Source organism: Uloborus diversus, chromosome 1, assembly GCF_026930045.1.
Source record: "Uloborus diversus isolate 005 chromosome 1, Udiv.v.3.1, whole genome shotgun sequence".
In the NCBI taxonomy this organism is placed as follows: domain Eukaryota; kingdom Metazoa; phylum Arthropoda; class Arachnida; order Araneae; family Uloboridae; genus Uloborus; species Uloborus diversus.
The window spans coordinates 227,155,152-227,174,587 of NC_072731.1; the positions used below are offsets into that span (position 1 = coordinate 227,155,152).

Here is a 19,436-nt window from a genome sequence, read left to right on the forward strand (position 1 = left end):
TTGTAGGATGCGCTCGATGAGCTACCGGTAGCTCATCGGTTAAAATAAAGATGTCAAATAATGATGTCACCTCCAATGCTTTAGCATTAGCTGACGTCACTAGTTGTCACTTGACAATCAATCGGTAGCTACCGATTGAGTTCGTAGAACGTAAGCTGTTAGGAACTCCATGAAACTCCAAAACAAAGTGTTAGCAAATGATGACGAAATTTTAACTTCTGATGTGGCAACAATTTACCGAGCGTTGTTCTGCTTCTGCTCTTCCTGCTGACAACGGAAGTTTATTAATATAGAGTTTCTTTTTGCATGTTTAGTTTCGTCTACATCATTGAGTCTAAATTTGTATTTTGTATTCTATAATGGTAATATTAATCAAACATTATATTCTTTTTCTTTTCCCTAAGTTTTTCTCGCGAATAGATAATATTAATTGTTATTTATAGGCTGGTGGAAAAGCTGGGAAAGATTCTGGAAAAGCCAAGGCGAAAGCAGTATCGAGGTCTGCCAGAGCAGGATTGCAGGTTCGTCTTTTTTTTTTTCCTGGTATACTATACGTAATATGTGCACGATGAAGTTATTTTATTTGTTCTATCTGTGTTAAAAGTATTTGTTTTGTTCAATATGGGAGCAATATATTCGCAATATTGCATCAGAATGCTCGTAACGAAACTGAATATTTTAAATACTTGTGGACTTATTTCCTTTTTTTTTAAACTTTTTTTCAGCCTCGTAAAATTTGTCTGCATTTAATGCCACACATTTTTTGGTTTTCTGGTTTATGGTTCAGATTAACATTAGCAATGTTTATTAATGTTCATATAATTAAAAAATCTTAATATTGTTTTCAAAAAATTATATATGTTCCCTGGATTTCTTGTTGCAAGTAACGCATGCTCAGGGAGTAGATAGTTTGTCATAAACTCAACTTTTCTATTTGGTAATAATGTGATTGATCCCTTTGTTTTTGTCATAACAATAAATATAGAAACCAGGTCTGCAAAATATCAAGAAAAATAGACAGTCGATTCGCGCTACAACGAGACTCAGGTGAAGTGTCTTCTTTGCAAGTTTTTCATGAGTAATGCCTCGCCCACAAGAGGAAAATTTTAGAAATGAAATATCGGCTTTGTTAGTGGTTACCATATATTGATTTCGAGAATAGATTTATATCCCTTTTGCAGCCGATGTTCCCACACCATACTAGTCATTACATTACGATGTCCCAAAAAAAAAAACGAAAGTTGGAATCTTGATTTGCAATATCCACCAAAAGTCGCATATTGGTGAGTACAGAACAAATTTAAAATATTTTCCAGTTTGAACAACCAAGTTCAACCAAGGCTTGAATTTCTCCAAAAGTAAGAAAAAATGGTCTATTTTCAAGCATTTTTTGAACTGGCATTTCTAGAATTGGTGTCAAAGCACTCGGAAGTGTTTGATGCTCGGAGGAACTGAAGCGGCACTTTTTAGTGCCAAGAATGGAGACATAGTGCAGGGTTTTGCATTTTCTGTCAAGAATGTGATCTTAAAACTTGAATTTCATGCTTTTTTTTTCAAGTTTTTGCAGAACAAATTTGATCAAATGATTTTACATTGTGGAACATCACAAAGTATTCTGCTTTAGGGCTACCAACTCACTAACCTGTTTTATAACACTTTCAATAGCTGGACCGTGAGTAATAATGCAATATTGTATGAAGTTTTAACTGTTTTTGAAAATCAACTGTTATAAACTTTGCCAGGAAATTGATCAGAGGATATTGAAGTTCTAAAAACTGACTTAAAAGACGATAAAAAGTATTTGATGCATAGTAACTGTCAATGTGGCCCTGAATTTTCTGTTAAAAAACCAAACTTTCAATTATTAGCGTTTGTTAACGTGTGCTAATGGAGTTGTAGGGCTGTATGTTTTTTAAGTTGAACTACTAATGATTTGAAGATACTAGTAAGAAATATCTTTAAAAATTATGCTTCTGTATACTTTGAGAAAATAAAAATTATGAAAAAAATAGAAAATAAATAAGGATATTTTGTCATTTCTAGAAAGTTGGATACTTTCTAGAAATGACAAAAGCTTTGAACTGTAAAATTTAAAGACCAGTCATTTAAATTTTACAGTTCAAAGCTTTAAAACTTAATATTGGAGGAAGGAATTCTCTAAAAGTTACAGAAGTGATTTCTGATTGAAAATCGTTTGCCTTGTGTGCCCTTCTAATTCAACTTCTTAGTATTTTGACTTTATCCACAGCCATGGCCAATAACAAGTTCTCAAAATTGGCAAAGTAAGACGATACAGCCACCTGCTGTCATCATTTGTTTTGGGTTTGAGGTCTTCTGGATTTCAGGATTCCTAAATTGGGCTCACATGCCATAATAGCTTAAAAACATGGTTGGGTTTTGGACTGTCCAAAACTGGTTTTAGGACATTACAGGTGGTTTTTACCATTACAAAGTGTCTGAAACTATCTGGAACTGTCCAAAATTATGCTAAAGCTAAAGGGGTGTAATCTGATCAATTTGTTTTTACTGCAATATTCGTAATGTATAAATATATATGAGCAGTTCTCAAAAGGTGGGAGCAAAGACAGACCTCAACTTTGAAGCTTCAACACCAAATAACTTTCATTTAATTAACTCAAAAATTTTTGAGTTAAACTAGAATACTGTATAGAGACAAGAATTGACATAAATTATGGAAAAAATGCTCTTCAAATAACCCTATAAAAATATTTTCTTTGCTAAAAGGCACAATTTTGGACATACCAAAACGTTAACTGAGCAAATGTACCATTAAAAAAAATTTTTTTTAAATTATTTCCATACGTTTCAAAAATAAATAAATAAATAAATAAAGGTATGAATCTTACACTGAATAACTTTTTGTTAATATTTTACACAAATAACAAAAGTACAGATAGATTATTTACTTTGTAAACGATTTAAAAAAAAACGTAAGTTTGAAATTTGATGTATGTCCAAAAGTTACGATCTTCACAATACTATTATTTGAGAACTAAGTATATGATGTTTTCGTTTTAAAGGTATTTATCGATCCTCAGAATCAATTTTCAATTGTTTAAAAGTGTTTTCATAAGCTTTTATGCAGTATCTTAGAAGAAAAATGATTTTTCTAAAACATACATGTGAGATGTCCAAATGGCGTTACGATCTTGACGCCAATAATTCTGTCCGTTTATTCATAATTTTTGATGATCCACTGTCTTCTAACCTCAATAAAAAAGATTATTATAATGTTATCTTCTTTAATCCATTGGTATTTTGCCTAATTAATACGTTACACATTGAACAGTACATAAATTACAGTAGAAACATGGCTGGTTATGTTCGTAACGAAAGCCATTTTGCGCTAAAATCGCCAAGCAAACCTCCATTGGCGACAACACAGTATACGATAAGCTAAAGGTTACTAGAGGGGAATTCCAGTTTGACAAATGTAGTTTATCTTCACCTGCACCAGTTTTGGCGACTTTATCACCTGCGCTAGCAATTTTTTTATTTTTAATTTTTTAGTTAAAAAAAATCGTCTGCATTTGATTTGTAAACACATATCAGTTGGTAATTTTCATTCTATCTTGAGATTTGAGAGATAGTAAGCCTTTTGAATTAACAACATGTTTTGAAAAAGTGCTTTAAACAATTTAATTAAGTTTTTTTATGGAATTTGTGTTGTATTTATGTAATTTTTGAAGGCATTATTGATTTTTAATACCTATTTGCAAAAGGATTTATTGCAAAGTTTAATGCGCACACGAGATTATGTCTCCTAGAAGTAGAACAAAAAGTGACGTTCTGGAAAAAGTACATTCTAAGTTTGGAAAATATCTGCAGAAATTAAAGTTAATAATCCAGAGAAATACAAATGTTATTTAATAAAAGAAGCTACGAGTTTGTATAGTTATTTCCATGAAGCTTTTTTTTTACCTTTCATCAACTTCTTCAAAATCATTCCAAAACTTTATTATATGTAAAGAGCAGTATGTATAGCCATTCAAGTACTTTATTAATATCCTCTTTATTATTAAATTTCAAAATTCAAAAAGTAGTAAATAAAATTTTCATTGGAAAAGTTAAAAATCAGATTAGGGGCATTCCAAGGTATTTTTGACATTTATGTAGAGTCCGTAACATCACCTTTTTTGCCATAACTTTTTAATTTACTGTTTGATTAGCATATTATTTTATTTTGATCTTTTCCTACCAACACACCAGCTCAAACCAGCTCAAATTAAAATAATTTGCAAAGCAAATGGTAAATTAAAATGTTATGGCAAAAAAAGGTCACATTACGGACTCTACATAATGTCCAAAATACCGTGGAATGCCCCATTAACAATTGTCAAAAATGGTGAAACTTACATTATGATGATGTCCAAAATCCTTTACCTACAGGACAACAATGTCCAAAATCTGTTACCTACAGACTGCTGATTTGATTTGCTAACTAACAAATTTTACAAATACCTGCTGTCTTTTCATGTTCATATATTGTGTTCTAGGTATGCATGCTGTAGAATAAAAGCAAAATTGATGTCAAATTTGAAAATTTTTGAAATTGCTCAAAGTTAACTTTTTTGTTCCCACCTTTTGAGAAATGCCCATATATTAATGAGGTTCAATTAATGAGTATGAAAATATTTTTCTCCAAAATGTTCATTAAAAAAAATTTTTACTTAAAAAAATTTTTACTTAAAAAAATTGCCAATAACTCATATTACATAAAAATTTCCCTATGTAACAGTTGGTAGAGTTACGAAAGGAAATTCACAACACTACCAAAACAACTAATCATTTCCATTTATAACTCAAAGGAATCATTAAATGCGCGATATTGAGGTGAAAAAAAAAGCTTTATTTTTAAATGGTTTTTATAAATAAGTGTTACATAATGTTTTAACAAAAATTATTTTTTAAATCATAAATCAGCGTTTCTTACATTGTGTTCCGAGAACCCCAGAGTACCACGAAGATCACCTGACGGTTCCACAAAACTTCAATTTTTTCCTTTTTTTTAAACGCTGAAATTAGTCACTTAAAAAATAAGAGTGTGCAAATAAATTGTTTAGTGAGTATTTTTCAAGTGAATGGCTGAGAAAATATCCAGAGTGGATTACAAACCCATTTATTGTCAATATATGGCCCTGAATTATGTTGGTTCTAAGATGCGACTCTTTTATTAAAATGACATTTGAACTTTCCTTTCACCAAAAATTTAAACTAAGGCCATTCAGTGAAATTCTTACCAGAATTACACTTACCAGGTTTAAAAGATTAATGTTTTCAACAGTCACAAAATTCTGTGTTTTACCATTAAAACAGGAGCAAGAAATATGAAACAAGAAGTTACCATGGCAATGACTTCAACTTATGAGCAAAACCTATATTTTTTTCCAAGATTTCTGTAAATAAAATAAGGAGGTTAACTTATTAGGAGTATATGTATAGTATACTGTATTCTAAATAAAGTTGCCCGAAAGTTTTTTTTATAGTTTCCTGTTGGCAGAATTCATCGCCATTTAAAGCATAGAACTACTAGTCATGGTCGAGTAGGTGCCACTGCTGCTGTCTACAGTGCTGCAATTCTTGAATATTTAACTGCTGAGGTGAGAAAAAATTATTTAAAAGTCAAAAAATTATTTGGGGGAAAAAGAGCAATGGGTTCAGAGTAGAGGCTGCACCATTGCAGATTTTAGGGGGGTAAAGGGATTGGTAATTCTTTTTTTCGGAGGGAGGTATAGGATTTATCACTTTTGGTGGAGGATGAACACTTCATGAATAATAGGATTTATAAAATGTCACATTTTTGTTTAGCCGCACTACCACTCTAGCAGTTATTTAGAAAAATAATTGTTTTATACAGGCTGTATGTTAGGGTGTATCGAAAAAAACTTTTTTTTCGAAATTCAGTTTGTCTGGTTGTTAAAAAGTTGCCCCTACCGACTCACATCTTACATAAACAATTTTATCCGAATCAAAAAATATTTGTGTCTTGCACAAGGCCTAAAATTGAAAATTTTCTTTAAAAAATCAACATTTTCTAAAAAAAAATTTTGAATAACAGAAAAAAATGTTAATATATATTTTTTAAAGTTGAAAATTATGAGTAATAGAGCTGGGAGTTATATATATCTTCAAATAAAAGGTTTTGCTCTTATGCAGCATTTAGGTTCTCGCATAGTATGCAAAAATAAGGATTTTTTAGAAGTTCGAGTTAGAATTTTCGAAATAAATGTATTAGCTTTTAAATTTTCTTTTTTGCAAATGTTGGTTTAACAATTTCTTTGCTAATAAAAAACTTTAGATACATTTATTTATGTTTTAAAGATAAAAATTATTTGAATTTATTTGCTGATTATATTGTAAGAATAGTTTTGTGAAGCTTAAGAAAAATTAAAGATTATGAAACAATCTTGCAAACATTGTTTTCATTTTATTACATAGAAGTATGTTATTAAAAGAATTAAGTAAAAAACCAAACACCAAAACATATATGGAATATTATGTGTATTTTTATATATCATCAAGTTTTTCCCATACTAACTGTTTTTCAACAGCTCTAAGAGGATGTGCTAGTTTTGCTAGAGGCTTTTTATGTGGAGCACTGCAAAGTCACATAATAAGCAATTATCGTTTGGTATACAAAAATACCCTTTGCTTTGTATGAGATGGGAAGGGGTTTTTGCCCAAAAAATAATGCCATTGATGAAAACGTGGGCTATCAACAGCAGTTAGTTTTACCGAGTTTAAATAATTATAGACATTTAGCAAAAAATCTCCACAAACCTCCAGACCTTCTAATAATTTTATTTTCTTATGGAAGTCATGGTTCGTTTTTGCTCAAGAACTGCAAATTTCTGACAAATACGATGTCTTAGATTTGTGTACTGCTGTATCCAATTTAACTACAGTAACCTTTTTCATTGTATCAGTGTATTTGATTCATTAGAGCAGGGAGTGAACGCTAATTCGTTTCACCAAATCATAGTCTCAGTAAAAGTTTTTATATAACTTCACTAATTTTATCTCTCACTTAAAAGAGACATTCAAAAACTTGAGCTGCTTAATGTACTGCGAGTCATCCTGTGTTTTGTCCAAGTTTCTGTTGCCACTTTGCTGAATATTGCAGATTAGTCTGCTAATTCATCCAACATAATTTTCAAGGTACCACCCACATTTATAATATCAACTTCACGGTGACAAAGATATTGGCAGGCACTTTCTACAGGTTAGAGAGCATAAATAATGATAGCAGGGTTGCCACGCACCGGGAAAACCTGGAATTGTCAGGGAAAATGAAAATGGCCGAAAATCAGGGAAATGTCAGGGAAAATGAAAAATTGCATATTTCCGATCGGTCTTAGCGCTGCCCGCGGTCTATGACGTCAAAAAAAAAAAAAAAAACTTTCAGCCTTGTTTTTTTCGCCGCCATTCCCTTCCCATTCGTCGTTTTGTCATTCCCCTCTTTCTTCTTCCCCCTGCAGTTCTTTTTATCAACTCTCTGCCATTGGCGCGTGCTCCATAGCAGTCTGCGGCGGACATGCGCAGAAGGTACTTTTCTTCCTCCTCGTTTGAGCGGGCTCTGTTTAAACGCTGCTTGTTTACGTCAGCAGTTCTGAAGTTTTTATGATGCACAGCACATTGTTTTGTCTGCGAGTAGACTGAAGTTTTTAATGAGCTGCAATAATCTTTTCATATTTTTTATTATTTCTTTAAATTAATTAATGAAATCGTATTATTCTAAACAATTTTGTTCTGTAAATTTAGTTCATTGGAAAATTTTAAACTTAGAAAGTTTCTTTTTTACAGAAGTATCGCTAATCTTTTAGTATTTTGGTAGTGATCTTTAAAGACTTCCAATGCGCTTCTTTCTTTCAAAATAAAAGTAATCCGATTTTTTAAAAAAAAACCTGCGCAGCAGAGAAGTTTCTGATCAATGCTCAAAATTTAACTTTATGACAGGGTGCCCACAGGAGTGATTAGTTGCGCCATCAAAATTTTTTGGGGGGATTTTTTAATTACTTATTTTACTTTATTTTTATTCAAATTATTTACTCATATTATTTTACTTTATTATTTTCATCTGTGTGTGTATTTTATTGGGGAGCGAGCACACTTTTCTTCCAAAACAATAATAATTAAAATTAAATAAATAGGTAAACAAATAAAAAAAGGAGGGTTAAAAATAAAAGCGCTAAGGCGTTCAGAAATATTGGGGGGGGGGAGGTTGTGCCATTGAACTTGGGGGGGGGGGAGCACCCCTGTTTTATGAGCAACAAACAGGGGAAAGATGTGAAGCTAAAAGATGCATGATTTTTTTACAGGCCAAAGTCTAAAAGCGCTTTGAGTTCAATGGATTGGAGGGGTAGAAGGCAATAATTGAAAAAGTTTAGGTTTCATAAGTTTTTAGTTCAGATTATTTTAGCAATTAACTTTATTTTTGTGATACAGATATCACAATTGTTAATTTTGCAGTTCTTTCACTTGATGTAAGGCAGTGGCTCCTCGCTATTGAAAATAAGATATGCTACATTTGCATTAATTGTTTATTACAGTGATTTGCTTCTCTTGTGTCAGTACATTAGGGTAGTTCAAAAATACACTTAAAAAAAAGGTTTCTCCTAGAAAACAGGACACCACTCAATGTTTTTAGACTTGTGGATAGTAAAATACTGGAAGAATTTTAACTTCCTATTCCAACTGAAAGAGGGTGCTCGACCCCCTCCCTCAAAACTTCATAAGTATGAGGAGGGGGTTAAAAAAATACATTGAACTGAAAAAACAATGTTACATACTATAATCTACACGAGTTGTATGCATATTCATTGCAATAAAATAATTACTTACATAAAAAAAACAGCTGGGGACATTAAATGTTTCTAAATTTGTGACTTTTTCTATGCTAGAGCTAATGTTAAATTAAGGGGTCATTGAGCACACTCTTAAAATTTGAGTAAGAAGCTAAAACTTTTACAGCATAATACTATTAGTAAGTCTAAAAAAATAAGGGGTGTCTTGGACTCGAGCTGAGAGGAAAAAAAAAATGAACCACCATTAGTACATATTTTTGATTATTTCAGCTTGAGTAAATTAAATTTGGTAACCATTGTTTGTAAAGTTTGAAAATGAGGTAAGTTTTATCAAAATTTGAGATGTATATATTAATGTTGCAAAATGAAGGTGGAGATCGATAACCTGGAATTTTTCTTAAAACCACCTGGAAAACCTGGAAATGTCAGGGAATTTCATTCTTGAACTTTCGTGGCAACCCTGTGATAGGTTTTTTTTATTGCTTTCTTCTTCGGAGAAAAATACTGTGCATTTTTTTGTAAGTTAAAGGTTTTGAGTGTTTTCCTTTAAGCATTCCAACACTGTATTCCGGCTACTACATCGGGTTAAACTTCAAATGACGCTTGTGAAAATATTCGTTTTATGAGCGGCAAAACTTGGAAAATGTTTGCATAGAAAATCTTCTCAGGATAGGCAATTTTGCTAGATTTTGCTCTCAATTCCACGGGATTAATATCATGCAGGAGCCCGCAAGGATCAGAAGCCCTATTTGTGACCAAGCCACATGGCTTTCCAAAATGCTTTTTTTTTTGTGAAAATCACGGAAGTTTAGAATCAGTGCAGAATACCTATACATTGCTTATGATAGTTTTTTTACCCTCACTTTTTTCTACGACTTTACTGTGTACATTTTTCTATTTGAAAATTTTTTGTTATTCTTTAAAAAAAAATGATTTTTTGAAGAAAAGTATGAACTTTAGGCCTCATGCGGGACATTTTTTGATTTGTACAAAATTTTATGTGTGATATGTGGGTCGGTAGGGGCAACCTTTTTTACAACTTGACAGATTGAATTTCGAAAAGAAGTTTTTTTCGATACATCCTGCTGTATATGTTATAATATCATAGCTGCCAACTTTCCTGATTTGCTCGGGATACTCCTGAATTTTGATGCATTCACCTGAACTCGCTAATGAAGTAAATGTCTCTCGAATTTTCATCAGCACAACAAAAGAAGGAAGTTTTGTAGAAAAGGGTTTTTTTTAGTGATTAGAATTTTAGGAATAAAGTGATTGTGATTGCAAAAATAGAACCTTTTCATATGGAGTATGAAAATTGTATCATTTTTGAAACATGTTTCTTTCATTTCTTTTTTCTTTTAGTTCCCAGTTTTTTCCTGAAAATACTTAATTTTACCTGCTAAATTTCACCTCCTAATTTTTTTGTAATATTGCATTTTGATTTTTTTTTTTTTTTTCAAAATCACTATGAAGTCTGGGATAGGTTTTAAAAGGGTGGGAAAAAAGGAATTGCGAAACTACTGCAAAAAACAATCTGAGTTATTATGTCTGTGCTGTTTCCTAAGAAAATTTGTAATTTCTCTAAAAATTGCATTATTTGTGGTCAGTTACAAGAAATGGTTCTGTGTTTTACAATCTTAAGGTGAAATGTTAATAGTTTTTTCCATACTCATATATATCTTTATTTCATTTCTATGAACTAGTGATGCAACAAATAGGACTTCAGCTGAATACTGAATATTCGGCCGTTGAATAGTTAACTTATTTTCATCAAAAAGCAAAATACAGGTTGCATTTAATGCACAGTTTTGATAGTTAACAGTTCAGTATGCATTATAGTAGATTAAAATATGTTTTGGAGCAAATTTATAAAAATTTGCTATTAGTATACACTTTAAAATTAAATATTTGGCTGAAAAATTAGTAAAAAGAAGATATTTCCTCAGCAACAGTTTTTAAAGATCAGAGTTCTATATTTAAGCTTAAAATTGCAATCATTTTCTATTATAGGCATTATTTTATAAAGCTTCTCAAATAAATAAGAAAAAGAAAAATTCAAATAAACTGAAATGATTCAGCTTGAACTTGCATCTCATAAATTTCTATCCTTATATAATATACATTTAACAAAATTTTAGCAGTTACAAACCGAATTTCTCTATTAAAAAATTTAATTACTAAAATAATTCTAATAGAAAACATATAACTATATTTATATATATCTGCAGACTGTATTGGTGTATGTACTAATGATGCAACTATTTGGCATATTTGGCCCCTCCACCCAATATTCAGCTTCGGAAAAATATCTAATTTGCTATTCGGCCTCAACCGACTACTATGCAAGTAATTAAATTTTTTTTTTTTTGTAAAGTTTTATAAAAATGTTTCATTTTTGAAAATTTTATGAAATTTTGTTAATTTTGCATACATTAAATGAATATTTGAAATGAAATCTTGGAAAACTTTAGTGCATTATCATTTTTTAAGGGTATTCACTAATGCATGGCTACTACAAATTTTGGCCATCTATTAACACGAGGGGGGGGGGGGGGGCTCCGCCTTTGCCCCAAGCTTTCACTACATGTACCTAATGTAGTCAAGAATGCCCAGAACCTTAATATTTGGGATGGCAGAAATTCCCAATTTGTCAAATGAAACTCCAAATAATGCAGAATTGAATTCCGAATTTCGTCGAATAATGATCAGTTTGCAGGATCGTAGAACAAAGTTTGCCAAATAAGGAAAATTTTATAGGGGCACCCTTGAATATAGCAAACACTTATTTTCAAAATCTGGTAGCTTTTTATGGGAGAAATAAGAAGGGAAAAAGACCTATCTACTAAAAATGCTCAACAATTTTTTCCCCTGCACAATAAACTGTTTGTGTGCAGAAAAAACTTTGCTCTACTAGCAGACAATGAAAATGTAATGTAAGTTATAATAATATTAATGATATATGAGAAAAATACTGTGCATTTTTTTGTAAGTTAAAGGTTTTGAGTGTTTTCCTTTAAGCATTCCAACACTGTATTCCGGCTACTACATCGGGTTAAACTTCAAATGACGCTTGTGAAAATATTCGTTTTATGAGCGGCAAAACTTGGAAAATGTTTGCATAGAAAATCTTCTCAGGATAGGCAATTTTGCTAGATTTTGCTCTCAATTCCACGGGATTAATATCATGCAGGAGCCCGCAAGGATCAGAAGCCCTATTTGTGACCAAGCCACATGGCTTTCCAAAATGCTTTTTTTTTTGTGAAAATCACGGAAGTTTAGAATCAGTGCAGAATACCTATACATTGCTTATGATAGTTTTTTTACCCTCACTTTTTTCTACGACTTTACTGTGTACATTTTTCTATTTGAAAATTTTTTGTTATTCTTTAAAAAAAAATGATTTTTTGAAGAAAAGTATGAACTTTAGGCCTCATGCGGGACATTTTTTGATTTGTACAAAATTTTATGTGTGATATGTGGGTCGGTAGGGGCAACCTTTTTTACAACTTGACAGATTGAATTTCGAAAAGAAGTTTTTTTCGATACATCCTGCTGTATATGTTATAATATCATAGCTGCCAACTTTCCTGATTTGCTCGGGATACTCCTGAATTTTGATGCATTCACCTGAACTCGCTAATGAAGTAAATGTCTCTCGAATTTTCATCAGCACAACAAAAGAAGGAAGTTTTGTAGAAAAGGGTTTTTTTTAGTGATTAGAATTTTAGGAATAAAGTGATTGTGATTGCAAAAATAGAACCTTTTCATATGGAGTATGAAAATTGTATCATTTTTGAAACATGTTTCTTTCATTTCTTTTTTCTTTTAGTTCCCAGTTTTTTCCTGAAAATACTTAATTTTACCTGCTAAATTTCACCTCCTAATTTTTTTGTAATATTGCATTTTGATTTTTTTTTTTTTTTTCAAAATCACTATGAAGTCTGGGATAGGTTTTAAAAGGGTGGGAAAAAAGGAATTGCGAAACTACTGCAAAAAACAATCTGAGTTATTATGTCTGTGCTGTTTCCTAAGAAAATTTGTAATTTCTCTAAAAATTGCATTATTTGTGGTCAGTTACAAGAAATGGTTCTGTGTTTTACAATCTTAAGGTGAAATGTTAATAGTTTTTTCCATACTCATATATATCTTTATTTCATTTCTATGAACTAGTGATGCAACAAATAGGACTTCAGCTGAATACTGAATATTCGGCCGTTGAATAGTTAACTTATTTTCATCAAAAAGCAAAATACAGGTTGCATTTAATGCACAGTTTTGATAGTTAACAGTTCAGTATGCATTATAGTAGATTAAAATATGTTTTGGAGCAAATTTATAAAAATTTGCTATTAGTATACACTTTAAAATTAAATATTTGGCTGAAAAATTAGTAAAAAGAAGATATTTCCTCAGCAACAGTTTTTAAAGATCAGAGTTCTATATTTAAGCTTAAAATTGCAATCATTTTCTATTATAGGCATTATTTTATAAAGCTTCTCAAATAAATAAGAAAAAGAAAAATTCAAATAAACTGAAATGATTCAGCTTGAACTTGCATCTCATAAATTTCTATCCTTATATAATATACATTTAACAAAATTTTAGCAGTTACAAACCGAATTTCTCTATTAAAAAATTTAATTACTAAAATAATTCTAATAGAAAACATATAACTATATTTATATATATCTGCAGACTGTATTGGTGTATGTACTAATGATGCAACTATTTGGCATATTTGGCCCCTCCACCCAATATTCAGCTTCGGAAAAATATCTAATTTGCTATTCGGCCTCAACCGACTACTATGCAAGTAATTAAATTTTTTTTTTTTTGTAAAGTTTTATAAAAATGTTTCATTTTTGAAAATTTTATGAAATTTTGTTAATTTTGCATACATTAAATGAATATTTGAAATGAAATCTTGGAAAACTTTAGTGCATTATCATTTTTTAAGGGTATTCACTAATGCATGGCTACTACAAATTTTGGCCATCTATTAACACGAGGGGGGGGGGGGGGGGCTCCGCCTTTGCCCCAAGCTTTCACTACATGTACCTAATGTAGTCAAGAATGCCCAGAACCTTAATATTTGGGATGGCAGAAATTCCCAATTTGTCAAATGAAACTCCAAATAATGCAGAATTGAATTCCGAATTTCGTCGAATAATGATCAGTTTGCAGGATCGTAGAACAAAGTTTGCCAAATAAGGAAAATTTTATAGGGGCACCCTTGAATATAGCAAACACTTATTTTCAAAATCTGGTAGCTTTTTATGGGAGAAATAAGAAGGGAAAAAGACCTATCTACTAAAAATGCTCAACAATTTTTTCCCCTGCACAATAAACTGTTTGTGTGCAGAAAAAACTTTGCTCTACTAGCAGACAATGAAAATGTAATGTAAGTTATAATAATATTAATGATATATATATTTTTTTTTTTTTTTTTTTGCATTTTAAATTGTCATATTTAATAAGAAAAAGTTAAAACATTGGGAAAAAAGAATTTGTATCATATTATTAAATTTTTATACATATTTTACTCATAGAGAGAAAAAACTAACCTTTGCCTCATTTATGATTTATGCTTGTATATTATTCACTCAAATTTTTGATGAATTAGAATTATTTTCAAAAGATAACATAAGTATCAACCTTCTTAATGTGTTGAAAAAAAAAATACTGTTTTTTGGTTTTATCCAAAAATTTTGTATATTTTAGTACAGACATTTTAGTTGCCATTTATGAGTGAAAACCCTTTAAAATGGCAATGCAGAAATAGTACGATAAGATTTCATTTAAATTACCCATTAAATATGGCAAGCATTAATAAAAATGTGTAAACTCTTCAATGTGTGATAATGAAAAAAAATTTTTGCACTGTAATTGGGAAAGGCCGAATATTCGTTGCATCACTATTTTAAACAACATTCTAAAACTACAAAATCAATTTTTTTAAATTAAAATAATACTTGATTTTAATCTAGGGATTTTAACAAATCACTTAATTTTAATCAACCCAATTTAAATTAACAAAACTTGATATTACCTAAAAGTTGATTAACTGTTTATGACCATGTAAAAATTAAATGATAAACTAAATATATTGATTTATTAAAAATATCAATAAGGGAAAAGCAATGTAACATATTAAAATTCTGATCCCAGCCCTACTCTCCAGGAACTACCATCTAGAAATAGACCTTATTTATTTATTTATTTTTTTTTCTCTTTTAAAAATATGTAGGTTCTTGAACTGGCAGGAAATGCTAGTAAAGATTTAAAAGTAAAAAGAATAACTCCCAGGCACTTGCAACTTGCCATTCGTGGAGATGAAGAATTAGATTCATTAATCAAAGCTACTATTGCTGGTGGTGGTAAGTGAATATTTAGAGGATATATGTTGAATTAATTATTAATTTTTTTTTATTGAATAGTAGTTTCAAATATATCAGTTTTTTACGTAATTTTCTACATTTTAAATATATAGATTTCATAAGAGAATAATAAAAGTTGTTCATAAAACTTGCAGAAATGAGGTTAGATGCATCTGTCTTTCTTTCTATATCTTTTGCTTTTAAACTAATTTGGCACTTTTGGTATTCATTTTATAAATTCCATTGATTGAGGGGGGGGGGGGGGGTAAGGAGTTAGAGGTGCATATTTTTTAAAAACTTTTAAATACATTTCTTTTAGCTTAACTGCTCTTTATTGAGATGTTTTAGATAAGAACAATGACTTTTAAAGTAAAATTAGTTGTATGAATTTCAAGTGTTATTTTTAATATAAAATGTTAAATCTTTTTTTGAGTTTTATATTACTTAAAAAAGTTTTTAACACTTTTCCATTTCACCTTTTATTTTATATTTGTTCTGCTGTTGCTAAAATTAAATTGGTTTTGTTTTCTCCTAAAATTTTAATATTTATGTTTTCAAAATTTTATGAAATATTTTCTCTTTTTCAGGTGTTATTCCACACATTCACAAATCTTTGATTGGAAAAAAAGGAGCACAGAAACCACAGTAAAGGATCACAATTCATCAAAATATTTACATTTCATTTTTTTTTACCCATAAAGAAGACTTTGAATGGAAATTATTCCACATTCAGAGACTTTTTTTACAGAAAAATAGACTAATGAACCAAAATCATTCATCGCCATATTGTTATCCATACTTTTCTTGATATTTCTTCTAAACATAAGTTTAGTTTAAGGAAAAAATTGTAATAATTAATTTTCTCTAACAAATCAAGATTTTTAAATATAAATATTAATTTTGACTTTCATTTATGACTTATAATTGATGTTGAACTCTATTGATACTTTTTTAGAACCTTTCCTTTGCATGGTGATGTATAATGGCTACTTTTTACAAGGCCATTTTTGATGTAGTACAATTACTATGTAATGGAGAAAAGGAAAGGATCTTTGACCATCCTGAAACAAGCTCCATGCAGTTATTTTGCATGTTAGTGCTTTACAAATGATTCTTTTAATCAATTTTGTATATATTCACAAACGTGTTTTATGTGTTAACATTTATGTTATAGTCATGAATAGTAAAAAAAGTTTAGATTTATGCAATTAGCATTCAGAGTTGTTATATGTTTCGAGGTTGTTAGGAACCCCTTTTTCAATTGGAAAATAAACAAACTTATGAATGAAAGTTATCCAAGAAAACTGATCAAAACAAAAATGTTTTTTTTTTTTTTTTTTGTCTATCACAAGCTTGTTAAATCTATTAATCTTTTTTTTCACTAAGAAATAGTGTTCCTTTGTAACTGTGAATCATCTGCTTGCAATATTTATCCCTATTTGCATGCTTTTGTTTTTCATGTTTACTCATATTAGTCATAACTGGAAAATTGTTTTGTTTACTGATTGGTGAAATGGCTCTGTTTCAATACATTTTTACTACAGTAAAACCTTGATCATTTGTTTTTCATTGAACCAGTTATTTGAAACAATAGATATGAGAAAATGACCCATGCAGATTAACAAAAAATGTAGTAATAACAAATTTACTACTAAAATATGGAATGTTTATAGGGAAATTACTGAAAATATTTAGAAAGCAGAAATGGAACGAATAAATCGATTTATTCAATTAAACTACTGAAAAATGTCCCTGCACCTTTTTCTAATATAGAAAAAAATAAATTTTGATGTTTGCTTTTTTTTTTTTTTCTTTTTTTATTTAAATGAATAAGAAAGTTCTTCAGCATTTCCAACCCTTTATGTGCTTCAGGAGATATCGGAACTTGTATATTTAAATTTGTATTCACAAACATCATCATCCCATCTCTTTGTTCTTTGCTTCTATTTCTTGAACAGAAACCAAGCTGTATGTTATAGGCTTAGCATCAATTGTTGTGAAATTGCCTACATGATGGTAAAGGGCACAAAACTTGCCGTTTGTTTCCAAGGTCGAGGATTTTTTTTTTTTTTTTTTGAATGATAGATACAAGAATTTCCTAGTTTCTGCAAGTAAATTTAACTTTACTCAAACAAGATTTGTGACTGACAGAATCCAATTACAAGAGGAGGAGAAGAGAGCTAGGCCAAATACATATTTTGGGGGGGGGGGGGAGTGATGGCTGTAGTTAAACCTAACAGAGTTCTATTGTACTTCCGTTTCATGGGGTTCAGTAGTTAATTTTTGACCACCACTACTAATTTTGAATTTTTCCAACCTTTAGTGAATTCATGATTTTTGTAAGTCCGGTCTCATCATTCATGTTTGGAATTAATCTTTCCTTTATTGAAATTTCAAAAAAATTACAATAAATGGCGTTCTTTTCTTTTTACCAATGGTTTCCAGGAAAAAAATATAAACAAGATAGTGAGAGATACATTCTTGCTTGTTAGGCTCTGAGGACACGAAATAATCTGAACCTTATGGAGTGCACAGCAGTGGTTTGAGATTCAACTACTAGTTGCAAAAAGTGAACAAAAATTGAGGATATTTGAAGATCACAATCAGTAAAAGAATGACTGACACTGCTACATTAAAGCAATAAGCGAACAGGTGCTGCAGTTGAGGTGAGCCTTAAATTTATGCTAAAAACAATCATAATTTTTTCAAATAGTTTGAAACTTTTAAATGTGCTAAAAACATTTCATCTTATCAGCAAATTTACAAGCGAAAGTTTGCTTAAAATTGGAATTAAAAATTAATAAAATCTAATTTTTAAAGGAAAATCAATCAGTAAACATTTAAATGTACACAAGCTTCAAATTGATTTTGTAAAAATGTTCATCGTAACCAAATGAAAAATATGAAGACTATTAGTAGGGATTTTGTAGAGGTGAGATTTCAAAATGAACAAACCGAGCAACAAACTTTTATATGAGTGAAAATTTTTGAAAAAAATTGTTACCATCAAAAAGAAAGTGAACTTGGACAAATTTCTTTCACTTTTGTAAGAAATAAAGCATAGTTGGCACATATGCAAACATGCTTGTGGGTTTTGTGTAGATGAAATTTTAATGATTTTGATTTATAATGACAATACATTCATTTAAAATATACAGCAATGTTAAGATTTTATCATGGAATATTTCCATCAGTGTTTTCAAATGGTATAAAAAACACTTTTTCTACTTGTAATCATGCTTATCAGAAAAAGCATTTCATGTGCACATGGTTTCAAATTCTTACATTTATGCTTGAAAATCCAGCAAGAAGAATCTGTAAAAGCAAATAGATATAATTTGTACCATATCTTTTGCTTGCATTGAAAGAAGTTACTTCAACATGCAAATGAAATGAGCAATACTAAAAATGTTATAAATCTGTCTTTTTTGCATTTAATATTTTCATTTATTCATTTTATATACATGTATACTTATATAAGAGATGGGCCAACACATATGCCAGATTTTAATTTCAAATTAAATGCCATAATTTATTTGAAAATTTTGTATTGATTTAAAATGATCACATGAAATCCAGTGGCCACTAGTATTCCCCAAACCCCTAGTGATGGCTGTACTAGTACCCGCTAGCTAAACTTATGAATTTTGTTCAATTTCAGCAATCACACATTTAATTTCTGTTCTCCGTTATAGGATTTTTTTTTTTTTTTTTTTGTGTGTTTTGTTAGTATTTGACAAAATCTAATAGATGCATGACTACATGTTTCAAGATCTGGGCAGTAAATTTATGTCAGCAATTTTAGAAGTTGTGTGAATGAGAAAAATGTTAAAAACTGCTGATTTCTCTTGCTGTAAGACCTGTGATATCAGCATGTGATTTTTTTTTTTTTTTTTTTTTTTTGTTTTTTGAAGTTTACATTGTCCAGATGACTGATGTGACACACCAGGGTCCTCAACATAAATATTAAGAAAATTGATGAATTAAAATCTGCCATTTTTGATGGACACTCGTTATTTATATATAAAAGTTTTGACTTGTTTTTATGTAGTTTGATGTAATAATGTGACTTGTTTAACAAATAAAATGTAGTTTATATATTGATTTATTATTATTATTTTAATTGAATGAGTAGTTATTTGCATTTATGATTTCATAGGATTTTACAGATTATAAATAGTTTTATAGACTTGTTTGTGTTAAATTTATTTTTATAGAAAAGAAATAAAAACAT

General features: G+C 30.0%; 1 protein-coding gene across 1 annotated transcript; it reads left to right on the forward strand.

Moving 5' to 3' along the window:
- The first annotated feature begins 253 nt into the window (after positions 1-253).
- On the forward strand, positions 254-19,098 carry LOC129234195 (histone H2A.V). Its single transcript, XM_054868113.1, has 5 exons — positions 254-362; positions 444-521; positions 5,508-5,621; positions 15,073-15,202; positions 15,790-19,098. Exons 1-5 carry the CDS (start codon positions 360-362, stop codon positions 15,849-15,851), a joined length of 387 nt encoding a protein of 128 aa, XP_054724088.1. The 5' UTR covers positions 254-359; the 3' UTR covers positions 15,852-19,098.
- Positions 19,099-19,436: the final 338 nt, after the last annotated feature.